The sequence below is a fragment of the Lactuca serriola genome, chromosome 4, assembly GCF_051521515.1.
Source record: "Lactuca serriola cultivar US96UC23 chromosome 4, Lser_US96UC23_V15, whole genome shotgun sequence".
NCBI classification, from domain to species: Eukaryota; Viridiplantae; Streptophyta; class Magnoliopsida; order Asterales; family Asteraceae; genus Lactuca; species Lactuca serriola.
This window is the reverse complement of record NC_136411.1, coordinates 287,740,620-287,761,042: the sequence shown is the minus strand read 5'-3', so window position 1 is coordinate 287,761,042 and position 20,423 is coordinate 287,740,620. Positions and strand designations below refer to the sequence as shown.

Sequence of the window (20,423 nt, the reverse complement as noted above, 5' to 3'; positions counted from 1 at the left end):
TCCTGGACTCGCCGAGTCCAAACGAATCCCGCGTCCAGAATCGCGACCCTACTCGGCGAGTCTGAGCTCCAACTCGCCGAGTCCCCTCTCAAAACACCAAAAAAATCAAAACAATAAAGATACCTGGCAATCCGGGCTGTTACAAAAGACAAACCCGATTCCGTCATTTTTAGCTTACCCTTCTCTCCACAACCTGAATCTTGATGTACCCAAGACAAACCCACTAACTCACCGGTGGCCACCGTGTCCTCTCGTATCTTGACCCATCGAAGCCCAAGCATACTCTATTAAAAAATTGATATTTTTCATGCTCAAATCTTCCCAAAGCATCCTGAAGCAGAGTTATGACGAAATTCGAAGCAACATACAATAAACTCTTCGATGAGCTCGAAGAAGAGTTAGCACAAAAGGGTAAAGCTTTTTTCAATGACGCCGACGAACAAGCAAGTTTCCGATTTCTTGTTTGGTCGTAATTGGAAACCAACCCGGAAGCTAATCAGCTCTTGGGTTTTATTCATTCTCGGAAAGAAACGAGATGTAGTGGGGGAAGGTTGAAGTACACCCCAAATCACTATTTTACCAATTGTTCCTTCTTCCTTCCTCAAAGTCTGTCTATCTAGAGCAAAAAAGAAGAAGAAAGCTTACATCCCCACGAACGAACACTAGTCTCACGCATCCAGAACTCTTCGTAGATTCCACCTACTTGATCAACTCGATTGTTGTTGCTGAATTTGAAGGAAGATTGATTCCTGATTTATGAGGAAAAGGCAGCCATGGTAGACCTTCAGGGTCACTTGCAGTCGAACGCAAACCAAATGATCGAGTAACGATTGGAGAAGCAATTAAGGCTGTGACCTGTTTCTATGAAGATAACATGGAATGGGGTAAATGAGTCGGGTGGATGTACAAGTCAATTTTCCCCAATTTTCCAATTAGGAGAGAGAGAGAGAGAGAGAGAGAGAGAGAGAGAGAGAGAGAGAGAGAGAGAGATGGGTGGGCCCCCTTTATATTAAATAATTATATATATTTCTTTTATTTTTAAATAAGACAAAGTTTCATAAATGGTCATTGTCATAGTAAAATGACGAAAATACCCTTAAGTTAACGACCAAAAGCTAACGAAGTTAGCGAGAAAGACCATTTGTTAAAAGTTTTGAAACCACGGGGACGATCCGTGAGGTTTTTTAAACTTAAGGATTAAACTTGATATTTTCGAAAACCACAGGGATCATTTTTGAAGTTTTGTCTTAGTAAACATTAAACAATTAATTATTTGAATAAGATATAATCTACGAGAGAGAAAGTGATTATATTTGTGTTTGGAATAAATCGTTAAGTGGTTTGAGCATTAAATTGTATTGTACCTTGAATATCTTAATTGTCAGAAAAATAATATTTTATTTAAAAGGAATATGAAAAGTTGAAAAAGTAAACATTTAAACTCTATAAGTCTATGTTGTCGTTTTCGATTTTGTTGAATCACTTTTATTTTTATTTTCTTTATTTAATATATCATACAAAAATATTTATGATTTATGATTCTGATATAATTCTCCGGACTATGTTACTATACTCTATTAATATACATATACATGTACATGGATGTTAGCTACAGTGAGGCTTTTTGTTATTTCATATCAGCCACAGAAGTTTATTGTTTTGCTATTAAGTCCCTGCGCCTATTTAAGATTTTGAGTAAATTATACGAATCGTCTCTCGGTTAGATACCAAAAAGCGTATTTAGTCACTATTTTTAAAAATTAACTCGGATTGTCCCTCTGTTTCGATTTCTTTGCACAGTTAGTCCCTATCGCCGTTAGCCGTTAGTGTTTTCCGTTTAAGTGCGCCAAAAGCTCGTTTAGTCCCTCGTTTCATTTTAAAAGAATATATTGTCAATTTTTATTTTATTTTTTCACTTATTTACAATTTATCAATGAAATTAGATTAATTATAAATATTAAAAACTTATATCATTTCTCTCTCTCTCTCTCTCTCTCTCTCTCTTTCTCTCTCCTGCTCTCTCTAATTTTTTTTCTATTATGTGTTCTCTTTCTCAATTCGGGCAACTATCTAATATCATCGTCGACAACCATATCCTTTCACCATCAGCACCTTCACCAACCACCACCCATCAACACCAAATTTGATACTATAACCAAAATCCAAATCTGATACAACAACTAGAATCTATAACCTATAGTTAACACCAAATCCTAATATAAAACCTTTAATTAGCACTGATTTTCAAGATGAAGTCCCAAAACCTATAATCAATCATGAAATCCCTACATCGATGCAAAATCCAGAGGGACTGAGATGTAGAATCGAAACCCTAGATTTGTGTCTTATCTTCTTTCTCAGCTCTTGCAACCACCACTTATCACCACCAGAGAAGAAAGAAGAGTTGTCAAAATTTAGATCCGCGAATGGAGTATATATCTGAGATCTAGATGTATAAGGGTTATTGATGGCATGCCCTAAATTACATATTTAAACAGAGAAGACAAGAGAGGACGACAACGAAGGGAGTTGGTTGTTGGCAATGATACGGAATGGTTTCCCACACACACACACACACATATATATATATATGTATGTATGTATGTATGTATGTATATATAAGTATGTATGTATGTATGTATGTATATATATGTATGTATATATATATGTATGTATGTATGTATGTATATAAGTTTTTAAAATTTATAATTAATCTAATTTACGGTATGCCAACAACTCCCTTCGTTGTCATCCTCTCTTGTCTTCTATGTTTCAATATGTGATTTAGGGCATGCCATCAACAACCCTTTTACATCTAGATTTCAGATCTATACTCCATTTGCATATCTAAATTTCGACAACTCTTCTTTCTTCTTCGGTGGTGATAAGAGGTGGTTGCAAAATCTGAGAAAGAAGATAGGACGCAAATCTAGGGTTACGATTCTACATCCCAGTCCCTCTGGATTTTGCATCGATGTAGGGATTTCATGACTGATTTTAGGTTTTAGGACTTCATCTCAAAAATTAGTGTTGATTAAAGGTTTTAGATTAGGATCTGGTGCTGATTATAGGTTCTAGATTATGGTTCTAGTATCAAATTTGGGTTTGATTTTTAGATTTTGGTTATAATATCAAATTTGGTGTTGAAAGGTGGTAGGTGGTGAATATGCCTACGGTGAAAAGAGATGGTTGTCTATGATGGTATGAGATAGTTGCTCGAATTGAGAAAGACGATAGTGAATAAAGAGAAAATGAGATAGACAAAAATGAGATAGACAAAAATGATATAGGTTTTTAAAATTTCTAATTAATCTAATTTAATTGATAAGTTATAAATAAGAGTAAAAAATAAAAAAAAATGGCAAAATAGTTTTTTAAAAAGAAACAAGGGACTAAAATGATAAATTTTAAAGAAAAAAGGGACTAAACATGTTTCTAGGCACTTAAACGGAAACCACTAACGGCTAACGGCGATAGGGACTAACCGTGTAAGGAAATGGAACCACAGGGACGGTCCGAGTTAATTTTTAAAAATAGGGACTAAACATGATTTTTTTGTACCTAACCGATGGACGATTCGTGTAATTTACTCTAAGATTTTATCCTTTTTTTTTCTTTTTCTTTTTTTGTTTTTGTTTTTCTCTATTATTTTATTATTTCTTATATTTTCTGTTTTTCTCTTAATTATTGTTTTCTTTTTCTTTCCCTCATCCATTGTGTGTTGGCTTTTTAGCTAGGGTTAATTGGGACACTTGTTTGTTGTTCTTCAGCTACATCAACATTGCACCGTTTTTTCTTTCTTTGTAATAATTAACTAGGAAAAGGCTCGTGCATTGCACGAGTGAAAGTTTAGTGACAAAAATATAAAGAAGTAAAAATAAAGTGTCAAAATTATAAAGATGAAAAGTTTGTTGAAACTTTAGTGGCAAAATTAGAAAAAATAAAGTACCAAAACTATAAACAGGAAAATTTTGTTGAAACTTTAGTGACAAAATTATAAAAAAGTAAAAATAAAGTGGTAAAATGATAAAAAAAATAAAGAAAAATGGTTTTAAAAAGTACAAATGAAAGTTTAGTGGCAAAAATATGAAGAAGTAAAAATAAAGTGGCAAAATTATAAAAAGGAAAATTTTGTTGAAACTTTAGTGACAAAGTTAAGAAAAAATAAAAATATAGTGGTCAAATTATAAATATTGAAATGTTACTGTTCAAATGCGCCATGCGCTTTAATATATATATATATATATATATATATATATATATATATATATATATATATATATATATATAATAAAGAGAATTTCATATATGTTCTTCTTAAATATCAAAATATCATATTTATCAAACTTAATTTCTAAATATCATATTTACCCTTCATGAAATTTCGAAATATCATATTCACCCTTCATAAAATTTCAAAATATCATTTGTCATTTTTAAATATCAAAATATCATATATACCCTTCTTAAATATCAAATTATCGTATATGCACTTTTTAAATATCAAAATATCAATGATAATATCTAAACTATCATCCATCTACAACATGACAATAATCAACAATAATAAAAACTAAATAATCAAAATATACATTCCATACAAAGAGTTGAAGATGAATCTTTTTGTCTGTCAAGAGGCCGACATTCCAACAATTTAAAAGTTCACATTTCATTATCATAGACGTAAGGATAATATGGTTAAATTTCTTAATTATTATAATAATTCTAAGGTATATTAAAAACATTATAAAAAAGGATTTGGGCAAATATGATATTTTGAAGGTTTATGAAGGGTAAATATGATATTGAGAAATTAAACTGGACAAATATGATATTTTGAAGTTTAAGAAAGGCATATATGAAACATGTTCAATAAAACAATACACATTCAATACTACCGGCTTCAATTAACATCAAACAACAGCAACAAAGGTCATCCGTGATTCACCACGGGCTCACCCACTAGTTAAAAAAAATGCATCGGTTGTTTTCAAAATAACCCTTCGGTTCTTAAATTAGTATTATTTTTTATTTTTTATTAACTTTTTATTTGATGTATTTATTATAACTTATGTTAAACGAATATATATTTTAAACATAACCTCAAATTCAATAAAATGTGACTTGTGAATCTATATATTTGTTCTTCACTTTATATAAAAAAATGGCAAAGAAACAACAAAAGGGAAAGACGACACGATTTAGAGACTATAAATGTAATTACTCCTTTTGTAAATAAAATAGTTATCTTTTATTTTTATTTTAAATTCAAACATAAAATTACAAAGATATAATATAAATATTAAACATATAATATAAATATTATGTATAAGCAATTTTAAAATACCATTGATTCTTATAACAATAAAACTTTTAGAAAAAAAAGTATTTTACATTTTAGTTATAAAATATAATTTAAACTTTTTTAACCACGATAATTTTAAAACATTTGATGGTTATGATTTAAATTAGATTATTTATCGACGATACTTTCTCAAATAGAACTATTTTGACCAAGCTAATTTAAATTTAAATAATAGATGATATATAGAAAATTGTTACGTCGCTTATGTACAAGTTCGCCGAAAATAATTATTTGACACAAAACAATTCGTGAAAAGGAACAACCGCAAAATGCAAACTATTTACTAAAGAAATTATTTGGTGCTGCAGCATCGTGCAAGTATATTACCAGATAAAGAGTAATGATGGTCGCCGAAATGAATAAACCACCGGAATGAAACAAATCGAAACGAAACAATTTGAAGAACGCCGGAATGACACTAACTTTCGTTCGGAAACTAATCGACGGAATGAAAAAAATCGCCACCGCGGCATCGAGCATATATATATATATATATATATATATATATATATATATATATATATATATATATATATATATATATGTTCAAGTTCATTTGATACTATTCTAATTTTGTGAGACCGTGAGACCAAATCTAAAAATAATTTTAAAATGCAAAATAAATGGAAAAATCCAAAAATTCTTTTTTTAAATATTATTTTCGGAACTTGAATTAACTAAAAAAAAAAGTGTCCCGTTTTTTTTGAAAAATACGTGAAATATTATAATAGAATATTACACTATATATATTCTAAAAAATAATTTTAAAATGCAAAATAACTGGAAAAATCTAAAAATTCTTTTTTTAAATATTATTTTCGGAACATGAATTAACTAAAAAAATAAAAAAAAAATCCGTTTTTTTTATATGTACGTGAAATATTCTAATACAATATTACACTGTACATATTGTAAAAAATAATTTTAAAATGCAAAATAAATGGAAAATCCAAAAATTCTTTTTTTAAATATTATTTTCGGAACTTGAATTAACTAAAAAAAATAAAAAAAAACAAAAAAATGTGTCTCACGTTCTCACAAAATTAGGCCGTCTTATATATATATATATATATATATATATATATATATATATATATATATATATATATATATATATATATATATATATAGGGTTAGGTTCATTTAAGACCACCTATATTTTGTGAGACCGTGAGACGTATTTTTTTATATTTTTTTTAGTTAATTCAAGTTTCGAAAATAATATTTAAAAAAAGAATTTTTTGATTTTTCCATTTATTTTGCATTTTAAAATTATTTTTATAATATATACAGTGTAATATTCTATTTAGAATATTTCATGTGTTTTTCAAAAAAAATAGATTTTTTTTTTAATATTTTTTTTAGTTAATTCAAGTTCCGAAAATAATATTTAAAAAAAGAATTTTTTGATTTTTCTATTTATTCTGCATTTTAAAATTATTTTTTAAAATATGTCAGTGTAATATTTTATTTAGAATATTTCACGTATTTTAAAAAAAAAATGGAATTTTTTTTTTAATTTTTTTAATTTTTTTATATTTTCTTTAATTAATTCAAGTTCCGAAAATAATATTTAAAAAAAGAATTTTTGGATTTTTGCATTTATTTTGCATTTTAAAATTATTTTTAGATTTGATCTTACAGTCTCATAAAATTAGAATGGTCTCAAATGAACCTGAACATATATATATATATATATATATATATATATATATATATATATATATATATATATATATATATATATATATATATATATATATATATATCGATTACATTATTATATATCCAAACTTGGTGACAAGTATTTACTTTAGTTGATGTAATTGTGAGGGTGTGCTTTGAGGATGAGCATGCAACGGCTTTATCGATCGGTGCTTAGAGATAAATGGGCAACACAGCCATGCATGTTCGCCACGTCTCAGTCAAAGTACGCCATGTTGCCCACGTGTCATCGCCACCTTGTTCATCTCTATCATCAAGACCCTTTCGAAAAGCATTAATTACACCATCTCAACACCACTTAGTCTTAGACTTAGAAATTTGAAGATTTTGCAAAAATGGTGTCATCAAGAGTCTCTGTTTACGCCTGTGTGCTTCTACAAGCCTTGCTTTTGCTACCGAATCCAGCCATCTCTTCTGGTCTCTCTCTCTCTCTCTCTCTCTCTCTCTCTCTCTCTCTCTCATGTATACATAGTTTCTGTAAGATGACGTTGTGAATTTGCAGATGAAAAGGACAATCTTCTTCAAGGAATTAACAGCTTTCGGCAATCCAGAAACTTGGCAGCATTGACGAAGAACGAGAATGCCGGATGTGTGGCAGATGAAATTGCGGAAGCGTTGGAAAAGAAACCATGCAGCACGATGGCCGGTGCAAGCACCGTCACAAGCACCCGACCTCAGTACGCTGACTATCCAAGCGTCATAAAGAAATGCAACCTTGATTCCAACACGACTGCTGATGGAGTTATACTGCCGGCTTGTGTGCCTAAAAGGGTTCCGACGCTTGTTCTCACAAATTACACGCAGTCTTCGTACGCTAGCTATCTTAATAATTCTAGGTACACTGGAATCGGTTTGGGTAAGGAAGATGACTGGATGGTGGTGGTGCTCACAACCAACACTCCTGCCGGAACTTTTGCTAACATGGCTGCACCGAAGGTCGGTTCGATGTTGCAACTAACTCAGTGTTTTTTGGTTTTGATGTTGGTTTGGTTTGGAATTTGTTAAGTGTATGGTGGTGGTAGATAATGGAAAGGAAAGAGTGTTTTTTTTTTTTTGGTAGTAGATTGTGATTGGGACTTGCTAGTTGCGAGTAACATATCTTTCGGTATCAGTCGGAGTTAATAAGTGACACATAGGATAATAGTTTTTTTTTTTTTTTTTTTTTTTTAAATGTTGGGATCAATAATTAAATTAAGTAAGAAAAAACTTTTTGTCTTTGTTATAATGTAACGAGCGATTTTAAGTTTGAAAATCGTTTGAAAATTAAATAAAAAATAGGCAACAAAAATTGTTTGAAAATAAAAATAGAACAAAAAAAGTTGGCGGTCGGTGGATAGGGATCTCAACGAGAGGGGGTTTGCATCTCCGTTACTAAAATTCCCATTTTCCGTCCCTTTTCTTGAAATTTTCAGCCTTGTCATCCGATTTATTTTGGGATACTTTTATATTGTGTTGAAAGATTTGTTCGGGATTAAATAAATTATTTTTTTGTGTTAAGATAGTTGGTTACTATCTTGAAATTTTCCCATTTTCCTTCCCTTTTCTTGAAATTTTCACCCTTCTTATCCTCGCATCCGAATTATTTTGGGATACTTTTATATCGTGTTAAAAGATTTGTTTGGACTTTTTTTTGGGTTAAAATAGTTATTATTTTAAAACAAAAATGTTATATATATATATATATATATATATATATATATATATATATATATATATATATATATATATATATATATATATATATATATATAAACGGGGCCACTCAGTCTTCGCCTCCGATTTTTTTTAACAAATATTTTTCATATGGGATCGGATCCTCACGGATTCGGGATCCACAGGACTTTTTGATATATCTATTGGTGGATGCTTAGATTGATTATATATATATATATATATATATATATATATATATATATATATATATATATATATATATATATATAGCCGTGATGGACTCATTGTATGTCGATGAGTCGACTCATTGTCACGGCGATGAAGCCATCGTTCTAACCATATCCAGATCACTCTGATGCTTGTTGACAACCAACATAAATCATTTAATTAAGTAGGGTTGAAAATTATAAGTGAAATAGAAATTTAATTAAGTAGGGTTGAAAACTACAAGTGAAATTGAATGTGGCAAGTGTTTTCCGGGAAAAAAACATTTGATGGGTTTGTATGAGCTTTTTTGAAAGTGTTTATTTTTTTTTTTTATTTTTTTTTTTTTTAATTTAGTTTTTAGTTTTTAAAGTTTTAAGGTAGCGTTTGGTATAAAAATTGGATAGAACTTGATTGAATCGGAGGTGTTTGGTAAAAGTAAAATAGAAGTTGAGAAAATATTAAATTACCAAATTATCCGTATAAAAAACAATATATATATATATATATATATATATATATATATATATATATATATATATATATATATATATATATATATATATATATATATATATATATATATATATATATATATATATATATATATATATGACAAAACTGCACAAATGGTATCTGTTGTTAACCGAAAATTATCACTTTAGTCCAAAAAAGTTTGGAGTAGCACCACAAGTTCAAATTTTTCATTTTGTTACAAGTTTGATATAATTTGCTTTGAACTTTTTTATAATGATGATTTTACCTTGACCTTTTACTTTTTCAATTTTATTTATTTATTTAAATATTTGACTGGTTAAAAAAATAAAAAGAATTTAAAAGAAAAGACAAAACTCTCTCTCTCTCTCTCTCTCTCTCTCTCTCTCTCTCTCCCTCCGTAAATGACCACTTCCTTTTCTCTCTCTCATTTTATTTTCTTCCCCTTGTTGCTGCTTTATTCCCTGACCACCGGTGACACCAAGAAATACCCCAACACCATCGAGGACCAACTTGCTCCAGCACGTCACCACCGCAGCTACCCACCACCCTCTACTCCCACACTTCCTTTATTGATCAAACCCAACCCAATTCCCTTCCATTCTCTTCGTTCTCGCCGGAAGGAAACCAAAACAGGATGCAACAAGGGTAGTAACGAGAACGAACCGAGAATGGGGGTAGTGCTGAATATATCTGAGAAATTGATCAAACTTCAACCAATGATCTGAAAAACCGATATAAATAGATCTGAAAATTGAGCCACATGTATGTTGTAATCGATAGTGGGGCTCGATGCAAGAATATAAAAAGAGAGAGAGAGAGAGAGAGAGAGAGAGAAAAAGAGAGAGAGAGAGAGGGTGGTAGTGGCTTACCAATGGCAGAAAATGGTGGTGTTGTCAAGAGGTTGATGGTGTCCGACGGGACTCCATAGCAGTGGCGACGGTGGGCGGCGATGGCAGCCATGTTGCTTTTACTTTCTTGTTCCGACGGGTTTGACGAGAGGGAAAGAGAAGGAAAGGGTTCTGGGTGGTGGGTTGATCGGCGATGGCCGGAGGGTAGATGGGTGGTGGCAGCAGTGATGTTCTGGTGGTCCTTGGTGGTTTCCTGGTGGCCTCACTATCGGTGGCAGGTTGTCGGAACTCCTTAGCAGTAGTTCGGTGGTGGCTATGGGTGGTCCTCGGTGGCTGCTAGTCACAGTCCAAGGTGAAAGTTGGAGGTTGGTGATGTTTGTTCTAACAATGGTGGAAGTGTGTGGATTTAAGGTGGTCGTGGGTATTAGTCCAAGAACAACAAACAAGAATTTGTTATCTTTCACTCTATAATTTATGCAATTTCTTGTCATACCAAAAGCAATCCTCCACATTAACTCAATGAGAGAGATAGAGAGAGAGAGAGATTTATTTTTATTTTTATTTTCTTGTTTTAGAGAGAGAGAGAGAGAGAGAGAGAGAGAGAGATTTATTTTTATTTTTATTTTCCTGTTTTGTTAAATCAGAAAAAGAAATAAAAAAAAAGAGAAAATCATATTAACAGGAATAAATCTGTCATTTTGAAAATAATCAGAACAGATTGGACCAAAGACGCAACAAAATGAAAGTTTTGAACAACTGGTGTGCTAGTCCAAACTTTTTTAGACCAATGTGACATTTTTCAGCATATCACAGGGACCATTTGTCCAGTTTAGTCTTTTTGAAAAGCAAATTAAACTTGTTTATTTGAAGTTTCGTTTTCCACATCCTTAATCCCAGTGTTGTGTGCATGGCCCTTGCGGATGAGTCCCATCCCATCTCCTCTCCCTATTCTAATAAATAAATATATTTATTTTTCTATTGACAAGTGTCATTATATTAGACATCCTCATTTTAATATTATATGTCTCATATTGCCACTTGTCAACATACTAATTATCTATTTCAAATTTCAAATTTTCCACCCTAATTGCATTAAATTTTAAACTTTTCCACTTTAATTATATTAAATTAATAACATTATATTAAAAAATAAAATAAAATTTATACAGATTATAAGATGATAAACTTCACGTATTTATTTAAATCAACGATTATAAATTTAAATAACTAAAAAATATATTTATAAGTAATAATTTATTTAAAATAATTCATTAATAAATTTGGTTTTTTAAACCAGTTTACTATAAAAAGTTCTTCAAAAAAACATTGTTTCTACTAAAAGCGTGTTTTTGGCACCCACTTTTACATTAAATACTCCAATTTATATTTTTTTACTGAAAAAAAAACCAAAAATACTTTAAATTTTCAGGATTTATACTGTTTTTTTTCGGTTAATAACGTACTCCTTTTAGATTTTGTTCTCGAACCACAATGGTGTGTTGTGCACCTTAGCAAGCAGCATTTATTCAGATAAAATAAATATGATGCAGATAGATACCAATGATTGGTAGTTGTATTAAAAGAAAGATATCGTGACAAAAACAAGCAGTATGAATTTATGGCAGCCACAAGTAGAAGCATGTTCAAGCAAAAGTTGTTGCAAGAAGCATCATATTTTATTTCAACTAGATGGAGCAACAAACATCACTAGTATTTGATTCGATTGTTGGAACTAGCTAGCTTTTCATAAGCTTTTCAAGGAATAAGACCCAATGTAACAGGAGGAAAACGTAGGGGAGATTGAGGCAAAATGCTTCTGTGTTTTATTTCAAAGTAAAAATGGGGATAATCACAACGTACATTTTGCCATGCTACTTAAAGAAAACTTGCAGAAAAAATCGGAGCTAACTCCACTAAGCTAAAGACTAGGACTTAGTGACTTTGAATTATTCTACTACTTCTACTCAAAAAAAAAAACGTGCATAAAACAAATTAAAATACACTGAATTACTTTAACATTCTCCCCTTAATTCAGTGTTTTGTGATTGGTTTTATTCCAATCAAGTCCCTCATTTCTTCGTGCTTGATCCTTGCCATTGTCTTCGTGAGAATATCAGCCTTTTGCTTTGTGCCACACACAATCTCCCCATTTTCAACACACTCTCTAATAAAGTGATACCTTATGTTTATGTGTTTGCTACGCCCATGAAAAACCGGATTCTTCATCAAATCTAAGGCTGAACGATTATCAACAAAGAGAGTCACAGGCGGAGCCAAATGCCTTGACAGGCTGCTGTGGTTGCAGCCATAAACTCTGCTTCACATGACGATAGAGCTACACTTCGTTGCTTCTGTGATCCCCATGTTACCAGATTCCCATTCATATAGAATGCTGTCCCACCTGTGCTTTTCACATCATTCATATCTTTTCCAAAATCACTGTCAGAGTACCTTATAAGGGTGACTCTACATTCACTTCTGGTGTAAGTCAAGCCATAATTTAAGGTACCCTTTATGTACCTAAGTATTCCTTTTACAACTTGGAGATGCTTGATTGTTGGTTTCTCCATAAATCTACTTACTAACCCTACTAAAAACGAGAGATCGGGACGAGTGTGAGTTAGGTACCTTAGAGCACCTACAATGCTTCTGTATTCAGTAGGATCAACCAGTTCTCCTTCTTCATTCTTGCTCAACTTTATCTTGTGCTCTATTGGAGTTCTTGTGGCATTACAATCCAACATTCGAGTCTTGTTTAAGAGATTATTTGCATAAGCCTCCTGTTTCAATGTTATTCCTGTACTGTGTTGGTTGACTTCGATTCCTAAGTAATAAGTCAACAAGCCAAGATCACTCATCTCGAACTTAGCTTTCATCTCTAGCTTGAACTCCTTTACATCTGAGTTGCAGTTTCCTGAGACCAAGAGATCATCGACATACACACCCACAATTAATGTGTTCCCTCCTTTTTTTTTCTTGTATAAACTGAATACTCTTGTAAACATCTCTTAAATCCCAGCTCCTTCAAATAACTATCAAGGCAGGCGTTCCATGGCCTTGGCGCCTGTTTCAACCCATATAGAGCTTTTGACAGTTTGTATACCTTACCAGACTGACCTTTCTTCTCAAATCCCTCTAGTTGTACTACATACACTTCTTCTTCCAGCTTTCCATTCAAGAATGTTGACTTCACATTGAGATGATGGACCTTCCACCCATTTGCACCGGCGAGAGCTAAAATCACTCGAACAATTTCTATTCTAGCTACTGGTGCAAATACCTCTTCATAATCTACCCTATGCTTCTGCACATACCCTTTTGCTACAACTCTTGCCTTGTGCTTTATGATCTTCCCTGCTGGATCTCGCTTTACCTTGAATACCCACTTCAAGCCGATCGGTCGTCGATCCTTTGGAAGTTCGACTAGACTCCATGTCTTGTTCTTTTCTATCGATTCTATCTCTGCTTCCATCGCCTTCACCCATTCTCGTTTATTCTTTGCTTCACGGTACGATGTGGGCTCCTCTTCATCTTGGACCAACATCAATCGGTCTATTTTTTCTGCAGTTATCGACACTGTGCTTTCATATAGGTCCGTGAGAAGGCGATAACGTTTCGGGGCTCCACCACCTGTGGAACTAGACGCCATGCTCGACTGATTTGCGGGTGAGTTTGGAGAATTTGGTGTTATCGGGGAATTTGGGGTCGATGGAGGATTTGACGTCGATTGTGAGTTTAGGGGTTCTTCAAGTGGGTCTGTATTAGGAGTGGTGGGCTCCGCTTCATTCATACTCCAGTCTTCATCATTTGGTGGCCCATAATTATTTGATTCATCTGGGTTTTCAGACCCATCTTCATAATTCTCATCACCGTCATTGTTGACCTCAGCAAAGTCAAAATCAGCAACGGTGAAGGTCACGCTCGACACATTTCTGATCTTTGTTGTCTTCTCCCATGTCCATGTTTGATTTTCTTCAAACACAACATTCCTGCTTACAAACATTTTCCCTGTATCAGGATCCAATAACCGATACGCCTTTGATCCCTTCTCAATTCCCAAATGTACCACCTTTTTACTTCTTTCATCTAATTTATTTAGATGATTCTTTGCAATCATCATATGTGCAACAAACCCAAAGATTCGAAGATGCCCAACATGTGGTTTTCGACCAGTCCACATCTCATAAGGTGTTGAGTCATCGAGAGCTTTGGCGTTGATCCTGTTCAAGACATACACCACATGGTTCACCGCCTCTCCCCACAATACTTTCGGTACATTGATAGTCTTCAGATTACTCCTCACCATCTCCAAAATCGTCCGGTTTCGTCTCTCCACAACCCCATTATGTTGTGGAGAGTATGGGGATGTGTAATGACGCTCTAAGCAATTTTCATTGCAGAATCTAGTGAACTCATTACACAAGAACTCACCACCACAATCCGTCCTTAACACCTTTATCTTCTCCCCTGTTTCAGTTTCCACTTTTGCCTTGAAATTTTTAAAAGTTTGAAAGGCTTCATCTTTGGTTCCTAGCAAATACACCCACATTAATCTACTAAAGTCATCAACAAGTAACATAAAGTACTTATTGCCAGCAGGTGTGGGAGGTGTAACAGGTCCACACAAATCACCATGTATGAGCTCTAGCTTCTTCGATGCTCTGTAATTTATATGTGATGGGTAGGGCTTCCTAGACTGTTTTCCCACTAAGCATCCTTCACACGGTTGTGTTGGAATATTTATCTTTGCCATTCCTTCAACCAACTGCTTGTCTGACATCTCCTTTAATGCTCTAAAGTTGACATGCCCCATTCTCGCGTGCCATAGCCACGTTGGATTTGTGAGTTCAGCAACTATACACGACGAACTCACCTCCTCTAGTTCGATCTTGTACAATCGAGTCTGAGATCTAGGCACCTTCATCAGCAATCTGCCCCCTTGTCATGAACCCATAGAAATGGTTCCTTTATCTTGATCTCATCACCTCCTTCAGATAGTTGACCAAGACTTATTATATTGCTGCACAAATCTGGTATGTAATACACCTCCTGAAGCTTTCTTTGATCTCCATTCTTGCATTGAAATACAATTGACCCCTTTCCTTCAATTCGCACTCTGGACTCGTTGCCAAATCGTACATAACCTTGTATCATCTTGTTTAATTCTTTGAATTTACTCTTGTCACCGGTCATATGATTGCTTGCCCCTGAATCCAAATACCACACATTTCATTGACGTTGTTCATCTCCCTTCCGTTTCAGGTGTGGATTCACCTTCTCTTCATTCAAGAACACTTCTCCTATTTCTTCCTTTATTTCAAGTGAAGCCAACAACAGAGCAGGCTCATTCTCTACATGATCTTGAATCAAATTGTTTTCTTGTGTTCTTTCTTTTCTGGGATTTTTGCATTCAGCCGCATAATGCCCATGTTCTTGGCAATTATAGCACAGGACCTTACTTTTTTCTTGATTGCTTGTTGCTCAATGTTGGCCTTCTCTCTGGTTGTGGTAATTTCCTCGTCCACGACCACCTCGACCACCGAAATTACTACTTCTTCCACGACCTCTGCCTTTTCCTCGTGAGTTCCCTCGATTCCCTCTGAACTTGGAGTCATCATCTGACTTTTTCTTGTATCTTTCGGACCATTCTTGGTGTGTTAGAAGTAACTTTCAATCATCCTTCTCTTCATGCCCTTTCATTCGTTCTTCATGGGCCTTTAAACGACCTACGACTTCTTCGACCGTCATCATCTCCAGATCTCCAAATTGTTCCAAGGTGGATGCAATTTGAAGGAATTTGGACGGGACTGCTCGTAATAGCTTCTTCACTACATACGATTCTTCAATTGTGTCACCCAATGCTCGTATAGTGCTCACAATATTGTTTACTTTCACAGTAAACTGGTCTATCTCCTCTGATTCTTTCATCTTTAACGCCTCAAACTCTGTTTTCAAAGTTTGAATTCGTGCTGTCTTTACTTTGTCTGTTCCCATAAACATCGTCTTTAAGGCATCCCACGCCTCTTTTGCCGACTTTTTCTCCGATAGGGACAACAACAAATCCTCAGGGATACCTTGGTATATCGTTGCCAAGGCCATCATGTCCCTTTTTGGATCTACAACTGTGTTTGATGTTCGTGGCTCGACTGCATCCCATACTCCTTGAGCCAGCATGAACACTCTCATCTTGATTGCCCAAGCTGCATAATTATCTCTTGACATCATCGGATAATGGAGTGTCAATTGCCCTTCTTTCTGACCATTGTTATTTCCTGAATTTCCTGTCATCTCTTCACGAGATTGATACTTGGGCATGCACCAGGTTGTGCTCTGATACCACACTGTTGGAACTAGCTAGCTTTTCACAAGCTTTTCAGGGAATAAGACCCAATGTAACAGGAGGAAAACGTAGGGGAGATTGAGGCAAAATGCTTCTGTGTTTTATTTCAAAGTAAAAATGGGAATAATCACAACGTACATTTTGCCATGCTACTTAAAGAAAACTTGCAGAAAAAATCGGAGCTAACTCCACTAAGCCAAAGACTAGGACTTAGTAACTTTGAATTATTCTACTACTTCTACTCAAAAAAAAAAAAAATCGTGCATAAAACAAATTAAAATACACTGAATTACTTTAACATCGATTCAATGGGTATACTGTTTTTGACAGAATGTTTAAAAGAAATGATTGCAAGATTCTAGAATGTCAAAACTTAATGGAACACCTCAAAAACCAAACCTTCTCTGCAAGTAGATCACCTGAAAAATCATGAAACAACTTTTTGATCGTCATTGTCACCATCATCAGAGTCGGCGCCTAGACCATCAAAGAACACGTCAAGGTACCATGGACATTTCTCATTCCCCTCCCCACTAGTAGCATTGGCTCGCCATTTTTGATCAGCTATCATCTCCGGTGATAATCCCCATTTTTGCATCTCTTCATCGGAATGGTAAACAGCCAAGCTGTATTCGCCCTTGGCTCCCAACTGCAGTATGCGAAACTCACAGTTGTTTAGATTGTTCAAGTGCTCAAACTGTTCGACTGTCCACTTGAACCATTTCATGAGAAACACACGTGAAGCTAACCCATGTGACACGATTATGAGGTTTAGATCAGTAGATGGATCATGGTTAAGCCTGTTCATGTCTATATCACGCCATAAAGATTCGAGAAAACCTGCATAGTTTGATGCATGTTATAAGAAGATATAATTGCGAGTTTTCTACCATCGAAAGATGATATTTTTAGATTATATATGATAACACTAACGAAACCCTTGAAGATTTTGAGTGTCAACAGTTAGTTTCTTCTCAATGTAGATTACGTAATACGAAGATATGATGCATCTTATAGCTATACGTGATTATTATAACGATCATTATGAAAATATAACATGATCTGAAGAAGAATGATCCGATTACTTACTCGAAACACGATCGTAGACATCGGCAGCGGATTCGCCTTCAGGCATTCGATAAAAGAATCTACCAAATCTCTCTCTTGTTTCCTTAATAATCTTCATCCGCTCAGTAATCTGAAAATTCCCAAAATCCTGTTCTCTGATTCTACATTCCTCTCTAACGCCGATCACACTCTTCTTAGGAAACGATCTTCCAATCTCACGTAGACTCGATCGGGATCGTGCATAAGGTGATACGTAAAAGTAAACCTTCCAATTATTGGTGGAGCCGGAGTCAGAGACTACACTTCGGATCTGGCTTCCGGCGAGCTTTGCCTGTTCCATTCCTTGTTTGGTAAGTGGGATCTTGTAATCGGGGGTGGTGGAATAGGCGGAGCCATCGATATTACCTTCACTCTCGCCATGGCGGACTAATATTATTCTCTTTGGAAGAAATTTGATTTGATCTGTCACTCCAGGTTTCGTCATTCTTCAATCTCAACAATCAAAACTTTTATGATGAAATTAACATTGAAGCGAATGATATCATTCGATGATTCGATTATGCCAAATGTGAAATCATTGTAAATCCATGTTATTTTACGCCTAAAGGTAAGAAATAATAATGTTTTTATCGACATAACGTAGTGTCTCACATTATTTTTGTGGTATTAATTGCATTTGTTTTTTTTTTTAACCTGCAAATGCAAATAGATAGAAGATAACGCGACCCGATGGATCAGGAATGTCTGGCGGGCCACCAAGAGGGGCACCACTCACCACCAAGGGGAACGAAGAATCGAACCCACGCCAATCCAAGGAAAATCCCCCAAATGTGCTCAGTCAAAATCGAACTCTTGACCTCACCCACCGAGGCCTATAACCCAGGATGCATCACAACCAGCTGGGCTGGTGATCACGTGCAATCAAGGTTCTAAATAACGTAAGGTGTGACTTGGCGGCAATGTCAAGCCTTAAGCTTTTCCGAGCCTTGGCGAGCCACGTCGTTTGTAAGGCGTGACTTAAGGCGGAAATTTTGTACATAATTCATATTTTTATATGTATTTTCAACTATTATTTATTTTTATACACATATATAAGTCAAAACGGTGTTTTGATAAAGCTTGACGGCACGTACAAGCCTTGGAGCCTTGGCGTATCTGAGCCGTAGCGAGCTTTTTAGAAGCTTGCATGCAATTGCATTTGTTTTAATATGGAAATAATCCCTTTGTATTGCATGCAATCAATATATAAAACAATAATTTTCAAAATAGACCTTATACTATAAACATTTAAAACTAATGAATAAAATCACTATATAATATACTTTAACACACCTCTTCGGCTTGAGTGGGAGGTTGTCAAAGGATTAAACTATTTTAAAATCCAAAACTAAATGTATACGAAGGACATTTGTAAATATATTTGCAAACTGAGCGAATCAAACATTTAAACATGTATATGTCTAATCACAAATCGTTATTTAACAAAATGTAAATCGATTTTCATATATTTGGTTGTTGAAAGAGGTTACATTACAAATAAAATAACATATAATAACACATATTTTTAGTCGCATGTGGTTAATGTGCCACTATATTATGGTTTTTAGTGGCACTTATTATATGCACTAAAAAATTAATATATTTAATGACACTTAATCTTTTTTGTCATTAAATTTCATAGTTATTAGCCGCCACTTCCTCGATTGTCACCTCTGCATCCGTTGCATCCTCAATCGTCGTCGCTTCCTCGATCGCCGCCGCTTCCTCGATCGCCATTGCTTCCTTGATAGTCGTCACTTCCTCGATCATCGCCGCTGCATCGTGAAACTCACGGTTAGGTATTTTTGCTGCTCAAATAAGCGTATTTACAAATTTCATTTTTTGGTAAATTTGAAGTTGTATACTATTCGATTTGTTGCAAAATCATTGCCCAAACTGCTAGGGTTTATCAATTTTATGAGAGGCTGCCACTAGTACCTTTAAAAGTCCAATAGTTTACGATTATTAGAACTGGTGATTGCATTTTGACTTTCTCAGGTCAAAAAATATATAAACTATAATCCATGTACTCCATAAAAGCATGTCACATAACCTCTGCTAATATCCCAACGTCAATTGACTTTTGTAGAGATAGTTAAAATTAAAATTCAACTAATTGCAAGAATGAGTAAAGTTTGTGCTCAAATAATTCAAGTTTATTGGTGAACTTGTCCATCAATTGAGCAACACAACATCAAACCCTTTCTCCACCTCAATCTCCTCTTTCCAGTGACTAGCCTTCATTTCAGTCCTCTGCTCTTCAAGAGCTTTCATCAGCCTCTCCCTCTCTTCCTCAAATTCCTCCATTACCTCAAGCTTCTCATCCCTATCTTTTCATGCACATTATAACATTACATACTTTTTCTTTTTCTACTTTGATAAAACAACCCAAGCAAAGAAACAAAAATACACAAGTATGTTAATACCTCTTATGAGGATCAACCACAGAATAAGATTTGTCAACTTTTATGTGCTCTTCCTTCTGGAGCTTGTCAAACATTCCTTCTTTTAATGTTTAAGAATGTCACTTGGAAATAACTAGACATGTAGGACACATTTCTAACATATGTACATTAAAATAGTATCCTTGTGGGTGGAGCCCGGTCAAAAACTGGTCAATGATGATATAACCGTCTGCCAGAGTGGTGAAATCCCAAGGTGA

The 20,423-nt window shown here is 34.2% G+C and overlaps 3 protein-coding genes and 1 pseudogene across 3 annotated transcripts; 1 reads left to right on the top strand and 3 right to left on the bottom strand.

Annotated features, from left to right (window-relative positions):
- Window positions 1-7,387: 7,387 nt before the first annotated feature.
- LOC145100640 (putative GPI-anchored protein At3g06035) lies at window positions 7,388-8,273 on the top strand. Its single transcript, XM_079037832.1, has 2 exons — window positions 7,388-7,507; window positions 7,593-8,273. Exons 1-2 carry the CDS (start codon window positions 7,426-7,428, stop codon window positions 8,093-8,095), a joined length of 585 nt encoding a protein of 194 aa, XP_078893958.1. The 5' UTR covers window positions 7,388-7,425; the 3' UTR covers window positions 8,096-8,273.
- Window positions 8,274-12,575: 4,302 nt separating this feature from the next.
- Window positions 12,576-13,190, bottom strand: LOC145099410 (secreted RxLR effector protein 161 pseudogene; annotated as a pseudogene).
- A 2,794-nt stretch (window positions 13,191-15,984) lies between these two features.
- Window positions 15,985-16,602, bottom strand: LOC145099409 (uncharacterized). The gene has a single exon (XM_079036989.1). The coding sequence runs from the start codon at window positions 16,600-16,602 to the stop codon at window positions 15,985-15,987; it is 618 nt and encodes a 205-aa protein (XP_078893115.1).
- A 356-nt stretch (window positions 16,603-16,958) lies between these two features.
- On the bottom strand, window positions 16,959-18,242 carry LOC145100639 (phosphoglycerate mutase-like protein AT74). The gene is made up of 2 exons (XM_079037831.1): window positions 17,744-18,242; window positions 16,959-17,494 (listed from the first exon to the last, which is right to left on the bottom strand). Exons 1-2 carry the CDS (start codon window positions 18,204-18,206, stop codon window positions 17,082-17,084), a joined length of 876 nt encoding a protein of 291 aa, XP_078893957.1. The 5' UTR covers window positions 18,207-18,242; the 3' UTR covers window positions 16,959-17,081.
- Between the last annotated feature and the right edge of the window lie 2,181 nt (window positions 18,243-20,423).